This window comes from Barbus barbus (genome assembly GCF_936440315.1).
Source record: "Barbus barbus genome assembly, chromosome: 43".
NCBI lineage: Eukaryota > Metazoa > Chordata > Actinopteri > Cypriniformes > Cyprinidae > Barbus > Barbus barbus.
Genome location: NC_136721.1, coordinates 12,275,342 through 12,298,729, shown reverse-complemented (window position 1 = coordinate 12,298,729; position 23,388 = coordinate 12,275,342). Strand labels below are relative to the sequence as shown.

Here is a 23,388-nt window from a genome sequence, read left to right as displayed (position 1 = left end):
CCTCAGGTATTAATGTTGAGAACTGAAACACTTAACCAGCATCAGTTTCTCTCCTGGGTGGGAATCGTATCAAGAGGGACATGTTAATCTAGTGTGAAAATATATATATATATATATTTTTACAAAAAATAAAAGTAAAAAAAATAAAAAAAAATAAAAAGAAACAATAGTGCAAGTAATCACATGCAGAATTAATAGCTTTCTGTCTTGACAGGTTGCAAATGTTTGTTGGAGGAGGGCATGAAATTTATAATTTGGCAACTTTAGCCCAGACTCCAGGCTTTTATATACTCTACAAAGAATTAAAATTATTCTCTTTTACTGAAACCATCTTGCATTAATTATTTGATCTTCTTCTGTTCAATAATCTATGAATGTTTTATCTGTCTGTTGAAACGGCATTTTTTTACTCAACATAATAGCTCAGTGCAGCTTATTGTGATGGCAGGTATCACTCATACGCTATTATGCATGACTGAGATATTCAGCTGAAGGTCACACCCCATGATGCCTGTGACTTGCCTCTTCAGCCCAATATGGGGGAGGAATAAAAGCTAATTATGAGAGGTGGCAGCCTTTTCCATCCCTCCACTACTTACTATCTCTTCATTTTGTCCTGCAGGTCGTAATGTGTACAACAAACAATCTAGGATAACAAGACGTTTCTTCTGCCAGCATCACAGATAAATCTGGATCAACTGTGGTAAGTCATTAAGATATTTAAGCAGCACGCTCTATTATTTTGTTTTGTAATATAATGTACTATGCAGTAACTAATATAATACCACAAAGAGTTATGCCAGATTATATTGCATTGCTTTGCAACTGCATAATTCGAATTTTGGTGGTGATTTGATTTCCATATGGAAATATGTTCCTAGTAACAAAGTTTCCGTGTGCTAAATTTATGAAGAAAAAAAATTAAGTGCCCTCAAAACTTTTCTAAAAATGCATAAACCGTTCATTTCAATAGAACCTCTCAGACAACATATTGTTCAACTTTTGAGCTAAAAGTAAACTGTGTGAATTTTGTGAAATAGTCACTTTAATGTGTGAAGCATATTATATGACTTCATATTAATAAGTGAGCAGATTATTTGTGGTCTCTAGAGGATTTCTGCACTCCTCTGTTTCACCTCTCCCACTGAGCCTCACCCAAAGCACAACCAGCTGAGACCCAGCAAAACAATTACTGCAACTCTGCAACAGAGATGTCTTTAATAGCCTAGAGGAGCCAATAGCATTGCCTTCTTAGGGAACTAAAACATCAGACATCTGTAGAACTAGAGGTGAGTTGTTATCTAAGCCAACCCCCAGAAGACCTCAGATGATGCCAACCCTCAGACAACATACACAACTACCAAATTTTGCTATAAGTTTGATCACAACATATAATCATTGCTGTTAATTGTGTTCACAGTCTGTTTGATTACATCACATTAACTAACTGCTTGATTTTTACCATACATTTCTGCCATAGTCATCAACTTGAGATAGTCACCACTGATAAGCTATTAATGTAGAAACTTTAATTTTCTGTAAAGCTGCTTTGCAACGATTTGCATTGTGAAAAGTGCTATACAAATAAACTTGAATTGAATTGAATCGAATCTACCAGATGCATTTAGCAAGACTCTCCTGGGATTTGTTTTGCTGTATTCCTGCAGGGTTAATTTGCTGTCTACAAGAGAGCAGAATGTCTAATAACATGGCCAAGATTGCAGATGCGCGAAAAACAGTGGAACAACTGAAACTGGAGGTTAATATTGACAGGATGCTGGTAAGATGCATTTTTATGCTAAATAATTTATGTTAGATTTATTCATTAACACTCAATTACAAAATTATTTAAAATTATTCAAGAGGAAAAGCAAATACACAGAATGGCACATTTATGGGATGTATCTCTTTGCACAGGTATCTAAAGCAGCAGCTGAGCTGATGTCTTACTGTGAGACCCATGCAAAAGAGGACCCCCTGGTGATACCAACCTCAGAAAATCCTTTCAGAGACAAAAAGATATTCTGTACAATTTTGTAGATGCTATTTATAGGCTACAAGGTTTATTGTATTATTTTCAAGATATCCCCAAGACCTTAAAGGGATAGTTCACCCAAAAATTACAATTCTGGCATTAGGCTAATTACTCACCATCATGTTGTTCCAAACCCCTAAGACCTTCATTCATCTATCAAATATATAGATCAATGTAACTCAAATGTCGCAGACCCAGAAATGCAGTAATAACATTGTTAAAATAACCCATGTGACATCAGTGGTTCAACTGTAGCTACGAAGCTTTTATGAATAATGCTTTTTGTGTACAAAATAAAAAATTTTTTTTTTGATGTTATATGGACTATTTTAATTTATGTCCTTACTACATTTCTGGGTCTGGGAACATTTCAGTTGCATTGCTCTCTATGCAGGGTCAGAAGCTCTCGGATTTCATCAAAAATATCTTAATTTGTGTTCCGAAGATGAACGAAGGTCTTACTGGTTTGGAACGACATGAAGGTGAGTAATTAATGATAGAAATTTCATTTTTGGGTGAACTATCCCTTTAAGCCAAATGTTTCGTTGATTTCATAAATGTTACTTAAATGTCAATAAATGTGAATACTCTTTACATGTCCCAATATGTTTTAGGCTACAAGAACAGGTTTCTTTGTGTTTTGGAATTTTCATTCACCCAGGTCATCGTTTAGATAATAATTTAGCCTTCACTAATATATTATTTTTCCTCAAGGTGGCACTAGTTTTAAAATATTTGTTAATCTCCATTCATCCATACAGTTCATTCTGCTTAAGGTTTGTTTGTTGTATGTCCTTGTGTATCAGCTTCCGTGAATGGTTTATATATTAACATCCATTACCCTTGTACAAATTCATCAATACCTCTAAACAGTTTTTTTAACCATTTTTTGTGTTAACTATCTTTTGAAGATTTAGGCTATATATTTTACCATGCTACCTGTATAACAATAGGCTATGAAAACAAACACAAAAAGTACATGTTAACATAAAGCAGCTGTGTATAGAAAAACATTGAAAAGTTGTCACTAACCCAGGAGCAGCTGGGCGGGGTCATCTTTTCTAAGTTGCTCGTTCTGTCAGTCAAGCACAAGAGGGGCGGGGTTATATTTTATAACGTAAGGCAGGTGAGCAGGTGCGCTTTTTGAGGACAGATATTGTCATCACAAGAACGGCACAGGAGCACTGGGCGCCCCCACCGTGACAACACAGGCCAGAGTTAAGGTAGAGTAAACAAACAAGATTACACCTTCACTCCATATGGTCATCTTTTGGTAGCCTATACAATGAAATTATGGAAATTCGTACCAGAGATTATTGATTTATTTTATGGACCATATGAATACTAATACTGCACAGTCTCGAGCTCGAATAATCACTTAACGTGTGTGATTAAATCTGTACATTAATTACATTTAGTATTACCACAGTTTTACTGTGGTAATACTAAATTACTGTAAAATGTAAAATTACTGTGTACTGTAAAATGTTCATAAATCACGTCTCTTTTAAACAAACAAGAGATATTCAAAGATCTGTCATTCATAGGCTGGCTTTAATTTTTTTTTTTTTAATGAATGTGGCTACCCCAAGTTTAATTTCAGTAACAATAGCTATTGTAGTTATATTTGATCCGATACTGTAGTTATGGTTAATGGGCTCCTTGGAGGATTCTGCTAAATTACAGCGCTGAGACAATAGTCGACTTGATTCATTTGCAAGACAATAAACTCTCCCACACGCGCGCGAGTAAATAAAAGTGCTATCTTACCAACCGGGAAAAACTTGATTTCCATCCTGACTGACAAAAGATGACTTGAACCGTCAAGCCAAAGGTGACAGCAACAAGGAGAACTAGATGCTTCAGATTGAAAGGTTTGGTGTGTCTGGTGCGTCAGGGGTGCAGCAAGAATAAAAGTGGATTATATGAATTTAACTGTGTGTGATCTTTATTAGAAAGAGCTTTGTGAATTATTTATAGCTGATATGGATCCCAAAATGTAACCAGGGGCCAGTTGCATAAACACAGCAGCTATGTTAAGACTCTGTCTTAATAACTAGTTTCACCAACCAGTAGCTAGCCCATAACCAGACTTACTTTTTGGATTCAAATTAGACCATTCTCCGTTTTTATAACTGTCTTAAATAAAAAAATGAGATGACTAACTTTTTAAGACTAAGCGTTTTATGCAGCCGGCCCCAGATCATATTTTCTCTGATACAAGTACCATACATTCCTATCAGTGACATCCTCTGATAATGATTATCAGAGGACTGCCTGTTGTAATAGCTTTAATTAATAAAGGCTTATCATACTGAACTTTGGTTTGCATGACACAATGATTGATGTCCAGGTCTTATGAAAGCCAGCTTTAAACAACATTCCAGTCACTGGAGGCTATTTTTATGTATTTTGTTGTAGTTGACATTGCAATATTTACATTTTTGGCATTTTATACATTATACATTTTTTTTTCCCCCGGGGCAGAATGGCCAACTTCAAGGGACATGCATTACCTGGAACATTCTTCCTGCTGTTTGGCCTGTTGTGGTCAATAAAGTACCCGTTCCGACAGATACAGAGGAAAAAAGAGAGGAAACATGGGGACAGAGACAGAAAAATGCACACTGTACTCAACCGCATAGATTTAACCGAAGGATCTCTGAAGATCTTTTTTGCATTTGTTGGTGAGCTGTAAATATACATACACAATTCTTTACCCTGCGGTTTCCTATATAATAGTAAAAGAATGAGGATGACATGAGATAAAATAATCACTGTACTAATAAAATGAGCATATGTGAATATATATCTAGTGGATAGTTAATAAATTAAATTATTATTATTTTATTTGTTTATTTTTGGTGCAGCACCAAAATAGACATTTAGCAGAATGCCCAAGCTGCTCTTTTCACTGGAAAGTGGACGGGGACCAGAATATGTCAAGACAAAAAAATGCACCAGAAATATCACAAATTTGTGAAACATTCTTACAGGCAGTAAACTAAAAGGTAATTCAGATCTTAAGAGTTTAGAGATATTTTGCACACTGTAGAGGGCGGGTAAGTTCCTAGTGCCTTTCATGCAAATGAAAAGGTGATAACTCTGCTTGATCAATGCAAATTCCAAATGCCAGTTCCTGTCTCCATTTCGAGGGATGTTTCTAATTTAAGGAAATCTTGCAAGAAGATCAGGGCCTTCTGTAGCCAGAATGAGCCGATAGGATGAAGTGTGTTCGCACATTTCATACTGTGTATTTTCTCAAAAATATATTTGTGCATGTTCATACAAATGTATTTTTCTCAAGTCAGGTATGATTACTCTTAGATTCATCTTTAAGATTTTGATGTTTTGTATTGATTTGATATTTTAAATTGGCTGTATAATTGGCATAATACATATTTACCAGACTGACAATGAATATAATACATTTGATTTTATTCTGACTTACTCTGAAATTATTTTCTCAAGTATATTAAGTGAAGGCGTATGTTACCGCAAACATGCGTCCAGGGTTAGTACAGACTAGATCTCAGGTTAGCTAGAGCATGGGGCACATCAGGTGAGTTTCTAGATTTCTGACTAACTGCTTGACTTTAGTTAAGTTGTTATGTAGTTAGATCAACAATAGGGGGCTAGATAGAAACACTTTAACTATAGGGGGCTAGATAGAAACACTTTTGAAGTATCATAACCTCTGATTATTGTTTGAGCTTTAACTAAGTTGTTACGTAGGTGACTGTAGGGGGCTGAACAGAACCACTATTTAAAAATGACAAGCATGAAGTGGTCTATTAAATAGTTAGTCATAACCTCTGACTAATGATCAGACTGGAGGGTTTGTGATCGTGGGGTACATGTAAATCGGCTGGCATGATACACCCTGAGCGACATAGATTCCTAATGAACGAGTAATAAAGTAAAGAATTAACTAATCAAATGTCAGAAGAATAATAATTAGAAACAAACCAATTTGCATTTCAACCTTAATTCGAGGTCATAATAAAATAGAGTCAGATTAGAATTTATCCTAAACTTAATAACTTTGTGCGCTGAAAAGACCGAACATGCAGGAAACCTTCATCTACCACTGGATGCCTTCTTTGGGCCAAGTGTGTGGACTTTACACCTGGATGGTTGAGGTCACCATTTACTTACATTGTACAGAAAAGAGCAGCTTGGAAATTCTGTCATACATTTCCCCTGTTTCAAATATTATTACTAAATCATTTTAATCTGCTTCTTTAAAAATAAGTTAAATTTACACTGAAAACTGTCTCCAGGAATCATGGCAGAGCAGTTTGTTCCTGATGGCCCTCATGCACATCTGTATCAGGACGGCTGGGTGAAGCTGATGAACTGGCAGCACAGCACCATGTACTTGTTCTTCGGTATCTCTGGCATTGCAGATGTTCTCAGCATGTCTTCTCGCCACGTGCCAGTTGGTCTTGACCGTTTCTCCCTTTCTTTGGCTCTCTTTGTGGAAGGTATCAAGCAAAATGAGCCATTAATGAAGTGAATATGCAGCGATATCCAACCATTGAGCTTCCTGAAATTTCATTGCTTCTCCCTTCCAGGGTTCCTTTTCTATTTCCATGTCCACAACCGTCCTCCTCTGGACCAGCACATTCACTCTCTGCTTCTGTTTGCGGTGTTTGGTGGAGCCGCCAGCACAGTGATGGAGGTGTTTAAGCGAGATAACACAGTGCTGGAACTTCTGAGGTGCAGTTTGGCCATCCTACAAGGCACATGGTTTTATCAGGTAAAGATAACATCAGGTGTAGAAAAATCTGGTTTAAAATGAAAAATAAGTCATTGCAATATGGAGACATGTTGCTGTTTCAGATCGGGTTTGTGCTGTATCCTCTAAATGGAGAAGAGTGGGATCTGGACAGACATGATAACATCATGTTCATCACCATGTGCTTCTGCTGGCATTACGCTGTGGCTCTGTTGGTTGTGGGCATCTGCTACTGTGCAGTTTTTTGGTGGGTGGACACCATTTTGGACGAATCAAAAAGTTTTCACTTTTTCATTTTGCTTACATTGTGGCCATGATCTTTCCAGGTCTTCAAAATGGTGCGAAAGAAGGCAGCTCGGTGACATGGAGATGGGCCTCAGAAAGTGCACCGTCTCGGATTCTAGCTCCAAGAAGGCTTTGCTCCAGGAATCAGATGAAGAGTAGTGAGAGCCTGTGATGACTGCCATGCACAATGCAAAACCTTTTGCCCTTTTCTCTTCTAGCAAGCTGTCTATCGGTATCATATCGTTTGTTTGCATCATTTCACTGCAAAAGATTTATTAAAAGTGTTCATGCTGAAAATATCACATCCAAATGGAACTTGTAAATAATGTGGTTGTCACAGGTGTCAGAGGCACCTGAAAAGACCCTGAGATTTGCCAAACTCAAAGTAAAGAACAAATCATGATATTCTTTCAGGATTTAAAACTTGTCTGAATGATATTCACTCCAAAATACCTGTAATGGTTGCATAAAAATGCATTCAAATGTTTTATAATGAAATGTAAATAAATATACAAGCATGTAATTGTTTGTCAGTTTGATTCATGTTACTGACCACACCATGTAAATGAAGTGGCCCAAAACAGGCAAATTTTTTTTTTTACATATACATAATTTAAATGCAGGGTTAAGCCCTAGATTCGGTTTGGATGAGTTAACGTAACAGTTGTTTTGATTTGATTTCTTTAGCACAATCATTTATTTATCATAACACAAACTGGCTACTGAATATAAACAGTACTTGTTAAATTACATTTCTTTAGAAGAACATATGACATAAAGAGCACAAATAATAACTTGCCTCTGTGTACATGTCAACAGAAAGGCCATTCGCTTTAACTAAGATCATAGATTGATATCTTACTTCCTTTACAATATATCAGCATCCAAATCTAACTTCCTTTTTCAACATAACTGAAAAGCTGGGAACAAAGTTACAGAAATGCTACATCAGGACAAGACCAGCACTTAGAATCTGACACTGCTTTTCCTATGAAGCTTGCATATGGGCAAAGCAGAGTCAGATTCTAAGACTTTTTGTTTTGAGGACTATGGATATTTATTATGAAGTTTTATCTTAGTCTGAAGAGAAATGGCTAGAGCTTTGGCCTTTTAACTACTGGACTTCTCATTGAGGGTCTGGGTTTGTCTTTGGCGAGGGTGCAGTAGATACCACCACCGTCGACACTGTGGATTTCGGAGAGCTGGCGGCTGTGCGCTGTAGCTGTTGAGCCGATACCGTCTGGATTCGAACCTGGGGCAGAGAAACATATTCTGTTAACTCGCATGTATGGTTTGGCTTGTAAGACAAGTTTTAGTTTGTTTAGAAGTGAGTTGGTAAAGTCTGATGAGTCAACCTGTGTGGCCTGTCCCTGCTGCTGTAGCTGCTGCAGCTGTTGAGCAGTCACAAAGCTGACAGGCTTGTTCCCAGCAATCAACTTGGTGCCTGCCGGCATGGTAGTTAGAATAATGTTCCTCCCCAGATTGCTGATACTAAAAACAAAAGACATATTTGCCATTTCAGCTGATAAGGAACAAATAAAAAAGCCTGCAATTTAAGATTGCAGTTTGTTTACTATTACATGATGAAATGGAATGCTCACTTGGTGCTTATGTTCCCTTTAAGTATGGGAGTAGTGACCACACTCTTATTTTTCAATGGTTGGCTGAGGACAGACAGAGGCACTGTGATCCTTGTGGGAAGTTTTCCCTGAAAATAACAAAGATTAGAATTTCAGTCATCATTGTAACAGGCAGTTATGCAAAGTCTACAATGATAGGCAGCATCCTAACTGAAATTAAACCCCAGACTTGCAACACTATAGGCAACAACAAAAACAAAAACAGTAGCAAATATCACTTTAGCATTTTGCTACCAAAATGCGCTACCATAATAAGCAGTATGTATTTGTGACTTTTTATTAGATTTAGTAGTTTTATATTAATACTATTCAGGATTAAATGAATTAAGTATATTTATAATAAACATATTTAGAATTTTTAAGTAAGCTTGTTATGAGATTATATTCTCAACAAAGGATGCATACAATGCTGCCTTTTAGAATAAGTGAATTCAAGTAAATTTACATTTACATTTATGCATTTAGCAGACGCTTTTATCCAAAGCGACTTACATTGCATTCAAGTTACAGTTTTTACATTTTATCAGCTCTTGCTTTCCCTGGGAATTGAACCCATGACCTTGGCGTTGCTAGCGCCATGCTCTACTATTTGAGCTACAGGAAAGCTAAATTACAAATGTATCAACATAAATGATGTTATTTTGAAAGAATCTTGACACTGATTATCAAAAATATTTTTGAGCAGAAATCAGCATATTAGAATAATTTCTGAAGGAACGTGACTGAAGACTGCAGTGATGGCTGCTGCAAATTCAACTTTTCTATCACAAATTAAAATTACATTTTATAATAGATTAAAATAAGAGTTATTGTAAATTAAAATTATATTTCAGAATGTTACTGTTTTTAAGTGTATTTCTGAACTAAATGCAATCTTGGTGAGCATAAGAGACTCAAGAAAATGATGTACAGATTTAGTTTATTTTTAATTAAATATCTAAACGATTAAACAATAAAAATGCTCATAATATCATTCGAAATAAAAAAAAATACTGTTTAATTCTAATTTTGTTTTAAGTGAACAAAAATTTAAAAAATGTCATATATACTTTTTACTAGTGGTTTCAGACTTTTCAAACACACTGCATTCTATGAAAACAGACACTGAAATTAAGCTTTGCCATCACAGAAATTACATTTTAAAAGTATATTAAAATAGAAAACAGTTCTTTGAAATTCTAATAGTAATTCATAATATCATTGTGAATGTTTTTACTGTATTTAAAATCAAACAAATGCAGCCTTGGTGAGCATAAGATACTTGTTTTAAAAACATTAAAAATCTCACCAACCCCAACCTTTTGAACAGTAGAGTAGTTTTAGTTTTCTAATAAAAAGGTGCTTTTCAAACAACCTAATTTTGAAAGGTGTTAATGAATCATATACTAAAAGATAAACTTACAGCTTGTGTGGCTACTACAGTAGCACTGACCGGCACCTGTCGGACCGTCGCCGCAGCAGTGCCCAGTGTGCCTGCAGGGCCCAGCATCATGCCTTTAGCCCCTCCCACTCCACTGGTGGCTATGGTCACAGTGGCCGCCCCTGATGATACCGTGACAGGCTTTGTACTTGTGGTGGTTGAGCTGATTGAGACAGTCTGACCCGTTTTCTGAGGGATCACACCAAGGTTTGGCACTATTCGAATAGTGGTGCCTGCTTTAGAGTCAGACGAAGTGACAGTGGAGAATGTGCGGGTCTTGGGGTCAGCCATAGTGACGGCCAAGGCGGGCATGAGGCGGATGGCGGTGTCACGTGCGGCTTTTAGCTCCGGGTGAACCTTCACTAGGGTGGCCGGGGCTTTGGCAGTCAGGTTCTCAGTTGTCGCGGATGCAGCGATGCTCGAGGCAGGAGGTGAGGGCTGTGATGGAGACACATGTAGTGTAGCAGAGATGCTCTTGCTGCCTGAGCTTGTTGCGTTGCTCAGCATGTCTGGAGTGAGTTTGACAGTGGCCACTGGAGATTTAGTGAGGGTGGCCATCATGTCCGGGGTGATGCGAAGTACTGTCTGACCTTTGGCGTCGGTTGTAATTGAGGATGGGGGCAAGCGGAGCACATCCTTCCCCTGAATTCGGAGGTTAGTGGCAGTGAGAGGGATCCCTGCCCCACTCTGGGTCTTTACACCTAACTGACCAGTGATTGCAACCTGGTTGAAACAAAAGTGAGAGAGCTTTGACATGGAAATAGAATGGATAATATCCTCTGTTTATCATACAATGTTTTAATTAGAGATGCACAGATACATTCTGGCCAATAAAGAGAAGTCTATATGTATATATAGGTCATGTATATATATGCATGTATGTATGTATGTATGTATGTGTGTGTGTGTATGTGTATGTGTATGTGTATGTGTATATATATATATATATATATACACACACACACATTCAGGGAAAATGCATTCAATTACCAAGATTTTTCTATAATAAAATAAGAGCCATTTAATATTAATATGGGTACAAAATTGTTACTAGTAGATATGTATGCAAACTGAAATTACAGTTCCAGAAAGTTTATTAACAAAACAGTGCAATGTTTCGACAAGTGAGGTCTTTATCAGACATAGTCCCAATTTCTTCATTTATTTTGTCCTGCACCTAAACCCAATTTTGATTTTGGATATGCAAACCTATGTTGTTGTTGTTTTTTAACCTAATACGTAAGCCTTAAACTAAATTCCTTAATTTTTCAAATGTTAAATGTAAATGGCTGATTTTAAAATATTTTGATACTAAAAACTATTTTAAATGCTACAAGTGAATTTAGGCACCAGCACTATAATGTACAGTATGAAAAATTGGTATTTAATTCAATTTAAGTTATTAGTGCTTTTAATGACTGATTTAAATTCCATTAATTCCAAAGAAGTTAATACTGGCGATTATCAGTTTATACGTTCTTATAAATGTCATAGAATAATATATTGAAATAAAATTTCTTACGAATACTGAAAAAAGATTCTCTCACATCACAGTGGTTTTACTGTAGTTCTTGAAAAACAACATTTCAAAGATTTGTTTTTTTACTTTTAATTAATATAAAGGGCAAAAATGGCAAAACATGGTAACATTTAAAACTTTTTTAATTTTCTGCACATTCAGTAATTAATGAGGAGTTACTGATCAGATACAATATGGTTTTAGTTTAAAAATATTAAGTTAACTTAAATATTAAGTGACTTTTTAGGCTTTGTAAGCTCATATTTTACCAGGTCAAAACTGATCTGGAAACGCGAAAAGTGTATACAGTTTTTTTTATGCAATAGGAGGGTTAAGTAAGTGTAAGAAGACAGCAAAGGTAATCTAAATGCAAAAACAGGCATGTCTGATGTAGATATCCGACATCTGATATCTAATATTGTCCAATAACAGTATGGTTCCCTTATATCGTGCATCCACTGTTTATTCCTGGTGTAAATAGAGTCTAATGCAGTTTGTACCTGCTTGATAATATTCTGGCTGCTGACACCCTGCAATACTGCAGGTGATGCTGGGTTGTGTGCCGGGTTGGCAGGGGAGCTTTTCTGAGGTTTGGTTACGGTGACCGCAGAGGCAAGACCTGAAACAGTAAGACTGGCCTGACCCCGTGGAGCCTGCACCTGAATGGGACTTCCTGCAGACTGGGCTCTTAGTGGTAGAGTCACCACCGCCTGCTCAAAGATAGACAAACAAGAATCTAATACAGGTACTTGACAGGATAGAATTGGACACGTCACCTGTTTACACGACACTGAATCCACAAACGCTATTGTAATCTGAGATGCTGTAGTGCACCTGCGTGATGTTCTTTCCATGGGCCACAGTGACCGGCACCCTGATGTGGTGAGGGCTCTGATGCACTAATGTGGCCGCCTGGCCTGCAGAGGATGTCTGAAGACCGGGCTGTGCAGTGACCACTCGCACCTGAGGTAGAGAACCAGTGGCAGCAGAGTGTGCCACTACCCGAGTTGCAGGCTTCGGAGAGGCCTGCTGGGAAACCTGTGTGCCAGGCTGACTGGCAGATAGCAACGTTCCTAACTGAGGCATGGAAGGAGGAGACACCAACAGGACACTGTGGGTAAAAAAAAGAGAAATTAAATTATGATAATTAAAGTCAAATAATAAAGAATGGAGCAGGTGAGTAACAGTACAGCTGAATTTGTCATTGTAGAAATAGTTCAACCAAAAATGGAAATTGTGTCATCACCTCACCCTCATGTTGTTTTTAAAACCTGCACGACTTGAACAGAAAAGGAAACACTAAGAATTTCAGTAGCATAAACATTTTCTAATTTTGAATTTCCTCAGTGTTCCACAGACGTCAGTCAGTCATATGGGTTTTGAAAAAGACAAACTGTGAAGGTGAAAAAATTATGACAAGACTTCCATTTTTGGTTGAGCTAACTATAAAGGAATTGGATTTGCCAGGTTCGCTCCTAAGGGAATTTCTTTTTTAGTTGTTTATCAGCCACTGACCTGGAATTGGTTTTGATGGGTTCTGGGGTGCCTACTTTGGTTGGAGTAGCTGCAGTGGGAGGGAGGGGTGATTTAGGGGTTCCAGGTGTGCTTGGTGTGGGGGTGGAGGGAGGTTGAGACAAACTGGCAGCTGCGATGGCTACTCCTTCACTCCCTGAGTTCTGACCAGCCTCTGCAGCACCGTTTTTACTTCCTGGCTCCTTACCACCTGCCTTCTACATTACACACAAACATAAACATGTGCAACAGCTGATGCAAATCAGCATGGACCAGTAGTGACACTTTACATTTCAAATTAGTGTGAAAAGACAATGGCATGGATGAGTGTGGAAGAACTTACAGGTTTGGGTGCTGGTTTGAGCTTCTGCTGCAGAGCTTTCTTGGCTTTGGCAGCTGCAGCCTGGGCCTGGTGTATTCGCTCTGATTCAAGAGATATTCATGTTTAGTATCTGGATCTGTTTAACATTAAATCCATCATGTAACTAGATAATTTAGGCACCTTCTTCCTTTTAACCTTCATTTGCATAGTTATTCAAGAATCAGGAGAAATTTTGGAAGCATCTGGTGTGCAGGGCTGTCTCAGAGAAATGGCCAACATCCAGTTGTTTGATGCAGTGTTGTTATCATTAACTAAAACTTGATAATTGAAATTAATCTGAAAAAAAAAAATCTAAATATTTGATGAAAAATTTACTATTTTTAACTTTCAGTTAGCTGGCAAGGCAACATTTTTAAGTTTAAGTTGAAATGCTACAATGACTATAACTGCAATAAAAATAAACAAATGCAACATAGAAATATATTTAAAAAAATATATATAATAACTAACAAATTAAAAATATATATAATAACAATAACTAATAAAAATGACAACATTACTTAAACTTAGGCTAAAATTAAAATGAAAACTGAAAATATAAAAAATAAAGCTATTAATTAATATTAAAATAGTACATAAATAATACAAAAATTACATTGGTTTGGTATCAACCTGTCATGTCTGACAATAGCAGGTACAGACTGCTATTCTCTGAATGCTAAACCTGTTCTACTTGTCGGGCAATATAAATGGAATTCATTATTGAATTGTAACAACAAGCACACGTACTGTACATTCTGCCTGTGGCAATGAAACCTTTTTGATTTTATGTAAATGCATTGGTTACAGCAGGGTTGCTCACCAAACTCTTCCTGGCTTCGGTCCCTGTGGAGGTAGATCCACAGCTTGCGGCCGATGTCGTATTTCACGCAAGGGTCTTTCTCGTAGTGCAGGCGGTCAAGGGCACCGCTCACCACTGTGTTTACCTAAAAACAGACAAAATGTGTAAGTGTTACACCTTCTAATGTGTTATAACAGTAAATACGGCAGCATAAAACACGTCTGACCTGAGCGCTGGTGACATCGGGGGCTAAGAACTGGGAGTCCTTGAGTAACTCACAAATCTCAGCTCTAGTACCTTCTCCGTTAGGAAGCCTGGCAGCAGCATCTCGCACTGTTTATGCAAAAAGAAAACACATGCATATGACTTTTATTTTTCTTTATTGAACGTCAATTCAAGACTGATTCAAATTGGATTTTCCCTTCTGAGAATCCCTTCAGTATTTACACGGCTCATGTCATTCCAAACCCATTTGAGCTTCTTTCTACTGACCATTCTTGTCATAAAAATTAAAGAATTGGGTTTGGAACAACATGGGAGTGAGTCATTCTTTTTTGGGTGAACTGTCCCTGATAACTGTTATTATTTTGGAGGAACTATCACCAGAAATTGGGAAGAAAAAAAAAGATCTTAATAAATAACGTATTGTATTGACATGGTTTAATAAAACATGTCAATACAATACATCCCTTACAGAACTGCAAAAAGAAAGAGGACCCAGTGGTTACCAAGAGATAGTATGGTGACATAAGCCGGTCTGTCAGAGCGCAGTAAAGAATGCTCTCGTGCTTTGTTGAGTGATGTCTCCTTGTCAAAAACTCCCTTGACTGGTCCCACCACAGACTCAAAGCCGTGCATTCGGTAAGTGAAGGCTTTATGTGGCTGATCATAACGCTGCTGCTCCTAAAAAACAAACACTTCAGTGATCGAAAGAATAATAACAGACTACATGCCACAAGCAGTGCAACAATGTAAAGAAATATGCGTTTGACAGCATGCCTTTTTTTGGTGTAGGTGAGACAAGCACTAACCTGCTCTTGAAAAACATGCCTTTCCTCTCCTGTACTAGGCCTCACCACATAGTCAGTCCACCTAATAAAGAGCAGGAAAAAACAGCATGAAATGCCATGCGTGTGTGCACCAGTCACAGTCAACTAAAAAGACAAAGGAGTTGTTGTTCGAGTGTGACACTTATGGTTAGGTAAACACACTGTAATCCCCTGTCAAACTCACACTCTGGGTGTTGGAGGAGTTAGCTCTGCGGTTTCCTCTCCCTCTTGCTGTAAAACAAACACAGGATCAGAAATCAGCCAGTGTGCATTACATCAACATGAAAAAGCATATACGACATTTACTACCTTGACAATCACATGATCCTTTGACTCCAGCCATAACTGGCACAGGGCATTTAGATCTTTGTCTGTTTCCTGACTTGGACCTGTACATATCAATGTAAAGAAATGCACACTACTGGTGGTTTTGATATACATGAATGAACCAGTGTATGAAATGTATGAATTTACACATGATCTAAAAACTGCTTGATCTGAAAGAAACCTGTTTAAAAATGAGTTTTGTAGTCAAATATAAATCGATTGCTATTACAAAGGTAATATTCTAACCATTTTTTCAAAGACAACTGGAGTGTACACAACTGTTCAGTAAGACTTTTTTTAAATTACCTTTATTCTGAAAGAATTCATTAGTCACTTCTGATTAATTTAATGAATTCTGGATTATTAAAAGTCATTTAAAAAAAAGTCTTAGAGAATAGTTGTGTACACTGCCGTTCTCATTGAAAAATGATTCGAAAATTACTTTTGTAAAAGCATTCAATTTATATTTGTCCACAAAATTATTCTGAAAAAAAGAAAAAAAACCTCTTTCCACAAAAAATATTAAGCAGCAAGATTGTTTTCAATGATAATCAAAAAGTTTTCTTGAGCACCCAAACAGTATATCAGAATTATTTTAATTCGGAATGATTTTAAAATATATTAAAATAGAAAACTGTTATTTCAAATTCTTATAATAATTCAGTGTTACAGTTTTTATTGCATTTTTTAAAATTAAATAAATTACCAACCTCAAACTTTTGAATGGTGTATTATGCAACCTTATACATTTAAACAGCCTATGTAAAACAGCAAAATACAAGATGCGGAAAATAGGGGAGAGCATCATACCTATCCATTTCCATTGCTGGGAAAGCTCCTTGAACTCCACAAAAGGTACGAAGCTAGTAGGCAGAGTCATTACACCAGCTGACAGGAAACAGAGACATCAAGCATAAGCCAAAATATCAACATGCATCATTAGAAATTTTGGAATTTTTCATAAAAAAAAAAAAAATTCAGGTATACCTTTGCTCTCTCCAGCGAGAAACTGTAGACCGGAAACGACCAACTCGGACCAGCAGGGGGCCATAGAGAACCAGGGGTTGAGAGTGCTGGCTGGAGATGACTGCCACTGTTGGACCTTCTCCTCCAGCTGAGAGCAACAGTAAAAGGCACGATCACAATAATTATTTCATGTTTAGGATGAGCAGAAAGGTCAATGAAATAAAATTTAACACCCTTCAGCTATTTCTGCAAACATGATATTTCAGATTTTAAGTTTGGACACTAAATGTATATTTCTCATGATTACAAGAAATGTTGGTCTAAAGGAAATGCTGAAATTAGTTTAGAAATTCTAATTATGCTTATGTATTAATTTATTTACAACTTTAAAATGATTTTAAAATGGATGAGTTGGACATTGGTAATAAAGGAAAAGAGGGCAAAAACTGGCCAAAATATGTGGTAAGTCCTTCAAAACTGCTTAAGCATCCCAGGATTCACCTCATGAAGACGAATGTGCAGAGAAAAATCATGATGAATGTAATATATAGCAATTTTTTATTGTTTTGCAGCATAATTCCCATAAAGTTAAAAAAGTTTGGTGTTGGTAAGATTTAAGTATCTTATGCTCATTAAGGCTGCATTTATTGTATTAAAAATCATTTAAAATGAAATGTTTTTATTTTAATGCATTTTAAAATGAATTCTTGTGATGGCAAAGATTATTTTTCAGAAGTCATTACTCCATTTTTCAGTGTCACATGATCCTTCAGAAATCATTCTAAAAAGCTGATTTGTCATTTTTTGATCAACTTCAATGAATCCTTTGCAGAAAAGAAGAATATTGTTTTACCCCTTCCACCACCCCAAAAAAACTCTCACCACTGAAATCTTACTATGTATTAAACTTAAATAGTAATGTATCTGTATATTTTTTTCTACTACATATTACCCATACTTGCATTTGTGTTAATTATTCTGACTTAAATATTCAACAGAATGGGTAAAATTGTAATGATAAAGAATAAGTGTTAACACTTTCTTTTAAGATCCAATTCTTACTAGCTTGTACATGCATATTGACTGTTTATTAGTACTTATAAAGCACATATTAACACTTCTCAATTAATCTGCATGACCATATTTTAGATCCCTTAATCCTACCCCATGTCTAAACTTAACAAATACCTTAACAACTATTAATAAGCAGCAAATTAGGAGTTTATTGAGGCAAAAGCTGTAGTTAATAGTTAGTTAATAGTGAGAATTGGTCCCCAAACTAAAGTGTGATGGAATAGGTAAATGTGTCTAAACCATTGACAAATACAGTATATATGTAGACAAAGGTGCTACATGTACCGCTGAGGATGTTGCTAAACTTTCCAGTCTGAGGATGTCCTCAAGCAAATGAAAAAAGCTCATAGCTATCTCTTCCACTGTGTCAGGGCTCGTCTGGGACTCATCTATGGGCCTTTGGTACAAAAGGAAACAGATGAGTGTGAGATGCTGAGGGTTGTGAACAAAGTATCTTATGTACAGTAGAAAGACCTACTCTTCTTTAACGCTTTGTGGAGGAACAGTGGGGACATCAGCAAGACCCGAGTTCACGGAAGCTGCTGACATCAGAACATCGCAGACTTCCTCAGATTCCATTTTTATAGGCCGCATCTTTTTCTTCCTCCTCTCCTCCTTTATCTTCTTCTTGGGTAAAGCCAGGTCAAATACGTCTACAAGTCAAAAGCACAGACACTGAGCACATAGATTTCCACCTGCTGCGATAATTCATGCATCTGATATTTAAGAGAAGCATATGAAGGCATCATTCTCACTTGTAACAGATCCTTTTTTGCCGATGTTGACTCGTGACATGATATCCCCAAAATGGAGGTCAGAGGTCATCAGGTCAGGGTGATCCTAAAAATGACATCACTACTTATTTCTATCTTGTCTTTTAGTGCCATGTTTTCAATCTTTTAGATGCCACAGACCCCCAAACATAATCATCCTCATGGGAGGCACCCCCATTTTAAAATTTAAAAGGCTGCTATATATTTTCATGTATTAAGTAATATTTTTATACTGTGAACGTGTGTGTACTGGTATTCACTAGGTTATGACAACCAAACGGACATTTTTTGGTCCCCATGAGGAAACAGGATTATAAATCACACAGAAAGTTTTTTGAAAAACTAAAAATGCCTGCAGTTTTTGTGAGGAGTAGTTTTAAGTGTAGGGTTAGAGGATAGAAAATACAGTGTGTACAGTAAAAAAAATATTATGCCTATGGAATGTCCCCACAAAAAATGGAAGCCTGTGTGTGTGTAATTTGTAAATACAGGTGCATCTCAAAAAATTAGAATATCGTGAGTTCAAGTTCATTTTATCTTGGAACTTATTTCAAAAAGTAAAACTTTCAAATATTTTAGATCCATCACATGTAAAGTAAAACATTTCAAAAGTTTTTTTGTTTTAATTTTGATGAATAGATCTTACAGCTCATGAAAGTCAAAAATCCAGTATCTCAAAATATTAGAATATTTCCTGAGGTCAATCAAAAAAAGGATTTGCAGAACAGAAAAGTTAAAAGTTTTTTAAAGTATGTTCATTTCTGCACTCAATACTAGGTTGTGGCTCCTTTAGCACAAATTCCAGCATCAGTGAGGTGTGGCATGGAAGCGATCAGCCTGTGGCGCTGCTGAGGCACTATTGAGTCTTCAGCTCGTCTGGATTTTTTGATCAATTGTTTCTCATCTTTCTCTTGAAAATATCCCATAGATTTCATATGGGTTTAAGGTCAGGCATGTTGGCTGGCCAATCAAGCACAGTAATATCATGGTCAGCAAACCACTTGGAAGAGGTTTTGGCAGTGTGCTAAAGTCCTGCTGGAAAAGCAAATCAGCATCTCCATAAAGCTCGTCAGCAGATGGAAGCATAAAGTGCTCCAAAATCTCCTGGTAGACGGCTGCACTGACTTTGGACTTGATAAAACACAATGGACCAACACCAGCAGACGTCACGGCACCCCAAATCATCACAGACTTCGGAAACCTCACACTGGACTTCAAGCAGCTTGGATTCTGTGCCTCTCCACTCTTCCTCCAGACTCTGGGACCTTGATTTCCAAATGAAATGCAAAATTTATTTTTATCTGAAGAGGACTTTGGACCACTGAGCAACAGTCCAGTTCTTTTTCTCCTTAGCCCAGGTAAGACGCTTCTGAAGTTGTTTCTGTTTCAGAAGTGGCTTGGGAGCCCTTTTTCTAAAGACGTCTGAGCATGGTGACTCTTGATGCACTCCAGCTTCAGTTCAGTTTCACTTTTTGAAATAGGTTACAAAAAAAAATAACTTTTTCACAATATTCAAATGTTTTAGATGTACCTGTATTTAGTTCCTATTATGTTACATCATCGCATTTTCTTCTCACTGCAGTACTGTACTGTTAGAATTATTGTTTATTTATTTCAAGTTATTATTCATGTATTTAGTTATTTTATTCTTTTTTTCATTCTTTAATTTTAAAAGAATGTCTTAGTGAACAATGTAATATTGGGCTTGATGTACGATTAAGAACTGAAATTTTCCCAGTTAAAAGACCGTTTATTGTAAATAAGATGCAAAAATGGCTTGTTCTGCACTTTTGAAACTTGAAAGTGAAAGAAAGTGAAAGTGAAGTGACATACGGCCAAGTATGGTGACCCATACTCTGAATTCGTGCTCTGCATTTAACCCATCCGGAGCAGTGGGCAGCCATTTATGCTGCGGTGCCCGGGGAGCAGTTGGGGGTTCGGTGCCTTGCTCAAGAGCACCTCAGTCGTGGTATTGAGGGTGGAGAGAGCGCTGGACATTCACTCCCCCCACCTACAATCCCTGCCGGCCCGAGACTCGAACCCGCAACCTTTGGATCGAGTCCAACTCTCTAACCATTAGGCCACGACTTCCCGACTTGGTGACATCACAGAGTTTCTTAAAGGTGCAGCAGGATTAAAACTAACTAAAACAATGACAAAACATTATAACTGGACATCAAGTGGAAAAATGAATACAAAATAATAAAGTAATAAAACAGTGACCCTTTTAGGCAACTTACTGGCTGTCGTTTTCTTTTCTCTCTGTGTCTGTGCAACATGACTCTTAACTCCTTCTCACCGAGCTCAGGCTTGTCTACATGGAAAATCATATTTAGCTCCTTATAAATTCATATAGCATTAAAGCTATAGCTTTAACTGACCTCTGGTTTTCATGTCCTGAGTAGAAAGGCTGGGTAGCACCCTGAGAGAGACAGTTGGAGTTGGGGAGGAAGGCGACTGAGGAACAGGCAACCAAGAAGCTGTATCTGCTTACATGAACACATAATCATCATAACAATCATCATTACAAAAAGAATAATGGTGCTGAAAAAGAAGTTTTGACCCTGCATCACACTGACCATCTTCATCAGACGACACATTACTGTCCCCACACTCTGTTTTCACATCCTTCAGTATGTGACCCACTCGACGTCTCACCCTCTGCTCCAGCATCTCCTTATGAGAGGGAGCAGGGTACCGCCGTTTTACCGCAAGCTCGGGTCCACTGCGGACCGCCAAATCCAGCAACTCCTGCATTACAAGAGAAACCGCATGCATTCAATAGTAGATTACATAGAGTTGCACCAACTAGTCAATTATTTCCAAAGTTTGTGTGGCAGGTAAAAGTTTTTGAAAAGTTTTTTTATGCTCAAAAATGCTTAATATTTTTGAGGATATCATGACACATTGTTTCAGGATTCTTTGATGAACAGATTTAAAGGAACACATTTAAATAGTATTTAATTTTCATAGAAATGTTTTGGAACATATTAAATGTCTTTACACTCATTTTTTATCAATTTAATGCATCCTTGCTGAACAGAAGTATTACTCTTTTTTTTTTTTTCTTTTTTTTTATTAAAAAATCTGTAAATATGGAAAGATAAACATTGACCATGTAACAGAAACTAAATTAGCTTTTCTGTGAGGTCTGTGATTTCTTTGTACCTTTCTAGAAACCAGGATCTGCTTGAGTAATTTGTGGTAGTACTGTTGAAGGGAGTAGATGTGCCTTTTTTTCTGCGATTTGGCACAAAGCTGTCTGTACTTGACCACCTCTGGGTTAAAGTAACCATCTAAGGAAAGATGAACAATTTGCATGAAGCTGTATTTAAAATTGTATTTTAAAATACAAGGGTTGAAAATAATAGGAAAAGACAGTGACCTCTGAACAGCTTCTGGGCAATGTGCAAGGGGTTCCCGAAGAAGAAATTCTGGTTGTTGAAAAGATCGCTGATGATGCTGTTCTGTTCAGAGATGTTATTATCGGAGAACTGAGGCAGGAGTTGACGTAGATGAGTCCGCTGAGCATCTGTGAGCACATCTGTCCATGTGCTCTCACTCATCACTGAGAAGAATATCTCTGGCTGCTCTTACGCAAAGACACAAATGTACACAAAATAAAGGGATGGTTTAGTTTTTGCTCTCATGTTTTTATAAAATAATAAATAAGAAGGATGATAACTCACGTCCTCCAGCAAATCTTCAGGAACCCGAACTCTACAGTTTCCTAACATGCACTCTTCCATCACACGTCCATCCTGGTCCATTCCAGACTCCAGTGGGTCTGTTAACATGTGATCCAATGCATCCATCTTTACTTAACCCTTCAGAGCAGCAAAAACGGTATCTGAGGGTTTACTAAATTAAATAAAGACATGAAAAGCAGTATTTGGTATGACCTTAAGAAGATTTTAGTAATTAACTCGCCTTTTAAAAATATATCATTAGTAAATTGCTTCATTTCACACATATTTAATATACCATTTGGGATAACGAATTAAATGACAACAAAATAAACATGCATGCATGCAAACTGTCAAGATACTTTAGCATGTTCGCTTGCGTTTTACATTTGAGGACAACATACCAGACGAATCTAAAATAGAAAAACTATGAAACTGCGTATTATTTCCCATGACAACTGTATGGACAACTTGTACGTATGTATTTATAACAAAAGACTCATGTAAAAACTATCTTTGATATGGTGCTAATTCTGCTACAAGCTAATGCAACGAGCTAACAGTCACGTTCAATCTATTATGATGTAATTAAACAAATGTATCTATTTTACGTATATCAAGTAAATATTTAAAGCATCTTACCATGAATGTTGCTGGAAATTAGGAATGAATATGCTAGCTAGCTCCGCACTAGGGCGGTAGGAATAAAAACATTGGTGCACATTTCCGGTCTGTCATCGGAACTTCCGTTCATTCTGCAAAATAATTATTTCTCCAAAAATATTGATACTAAATGAATGAATAACTTGACAAATCCATATATTATACATTTATTATACATAGACACATTTATTATTAAATGTGGAAGTGAATTAATTAATTAATTAATACGAAAATGCTAAAGAAAGTTAAATATTCCTATTTTTCTTTGTTGCATTACACCTAGCGGCAAAGATGCAGCGTCACACACCAGCAAACGTTTTCATCCAATTTTTTTTCTCCTTTAAAAATTCAGAATCATCATATTTTATAATAGCGTTTGGATAAAGAAATGAACATATTTTATCTCAGACTTAATTGCTGTCTGAAGAAAATGCACGTGTTCAGCCATCAACATTGTTTGTATAGGTTTCATCCTCCATAAGAAAATACAAGTTTAATTCCCCTTGCGCAGTATTATCTCTAGATGAAAGCTTTC

At 36.9% G+C, this 23,388-nt stretch overlaps 3 protein-coding genes across 6 annotated transcripts; 2 read left to right on the top strand and 1 right to left on the bottom strand.

The window, feature by feature from the left end:
- Positions 1-1,696: 1,696 nt before the first annotated feature.
- LOC306862836 (guanine nucleotide-binding protein G(I)/G(S)/G(O) subunit gamma-8-like) lies at positions 1,697-2,040 on the top strand (the record flags this gene model as incomplete). Its single annotated transcript, XM_079405851.1, has 2 exons — positions 1,697-1,780; positions 1,918-2,040. 2 exons carry the CDS (start codon positions 1,697-1,699, stop codon positions 2,038-2,040), a joined length of 207 nt encoding a protein of 68 aa, XP_079261977.1.
- Positions 2,041-3,140: 1,100 nt separating this feature from the next.
- On the top strand, positions 3,141-7,582 carry LOC306862081 (transmembrane protein 45B-like). Its single transcript, XM_079404704.1, has 6 exons — positions 3,141-3,258; positions 4,523-4,722; positions 6,319-6,522; positions 6,613-6,797; positions 6,881-7,023; positions 7,103-7,582. The coding sequence occupies exons 2-6, from the start codon at positions 4,524-4,526 to the stop codon at positions 7,218-7,220; spliced, it is 849 nt and encodes a 282-aa protein (XP_079260830.1). The 5' UTR covers positions 3,141-3,258; position 4,523; the 3' UTR covers positions 7,221-7,582.
- LOC306862080 (nuclear factor related to kappa-B-binding protein-like) lies at positions 7,513-22,923 on the bottom strand. 4 transcript variants are annotated; one of them, XM_079404701.1, is made up of 26 exons: positions 22,833-22,923; positions 22,194-22,365; positions 21,890-22,091; positions 21,673-21,800; positions 21,084-21,255; positions 20,886-20,990; positions 20,745-20,818; positions 18,487-18,571; positions 18,210-18,384; positions 18,017-18,128; positions 16,679-16,805; positions 16,502-16,579; positions 15,674-15,753; positions 15,549-15,595; positions 15,347-15,407; positions 15,044-15,218; positions 14,542-14,648; positions 14,337-14,460; positions 13,496-13,575; positions 13,156-13,370; positions 12,475-12,751; positions 12,141-12,350; positions 10,104-10,844; positions 8,663-8,769; positions 8,417-8,552; positions 7,513-8,313 (listed from the first exon to the last, which is right to left on the bottom strand). In XM_079404701.1, exons 2-26 carry the CDS (start codon positions 22,317-22,319, stop codon positions 8,188-8,190), a joined length of 3,870 nt encoding a protein of 1,289 aa, XP_079260827.1. In that variant the 5' UTR covers positions 22,320-22,365; positions 22,833-22,923; the 3' UTR covers positions 7,513-8,187. The 4 variants fall into 4 exon arrangements, with proteins under 4 accessions (XP_079260827.1, XP_079260829.1, XP_079260826.1 ...); XM_079404703.1 differs by having other exon boundaries at positions 22,194-22,291; XM_079404700.1 differs by having other exon boundaries at positions 20,886-20,993; positions 22,833-22,914.
- Between the last annotated feature and the right edge of the window lie 465 nt (positions 22,924-23,388).

What these genes read in the sequence shown, in the direction of transcription:
- LOC306862081 (XM_079404704.1), top strand. Translation starts at nt 4,524, where the DNA reads ATGGCCAACTTCAAGGGACATGCATTACCTGGAACATTCTTCCTGCTG. An exon ending in GATCTTTTTTGCATTTGTTG is followed by an intron (nt 4,723 to 6,318) that starts GTGAGCTGTAAA and finishes AACTGTCTCCAG; the next exon opens with GAATCATGGCAGAGCAGTTT. An exon ending in TTTGGCTCTCTTTGTGGAAG is followed by an intron (nt 6,523 to 6,612) that starts GTATCAAGCAAA and finishes TCTCCCTTCCAG; the next exon opens with GGTTCCTTTTCTATTTCCAT.
- LOC306862080 (XM_079404700.1), bottom strand. Translation starts at nt 22,319, where the DNA reads ATGGATGCATTGGATCACATGTTAACAGACCCACTGGAGTCTGGAATG. An exon ending in TGCCCAGAAGCTGTTCAGAG is followed by an intron (nt 21,801 to 21,889) that starts GTCACTGTCTTT and finishes ATCTTTCCTTAG; the next exon opens with ATGGTTACTTTAACCCAGAG. An exon ending in GTTTAGCAACATCCTCAGCG is followed by an intron (nt 16,806 to 18,016) that starts GTACATGTAGCA and finishes TGTTGCTCTCAG; the next exon opens with CTGGAGGAGAAGGTCCAACA.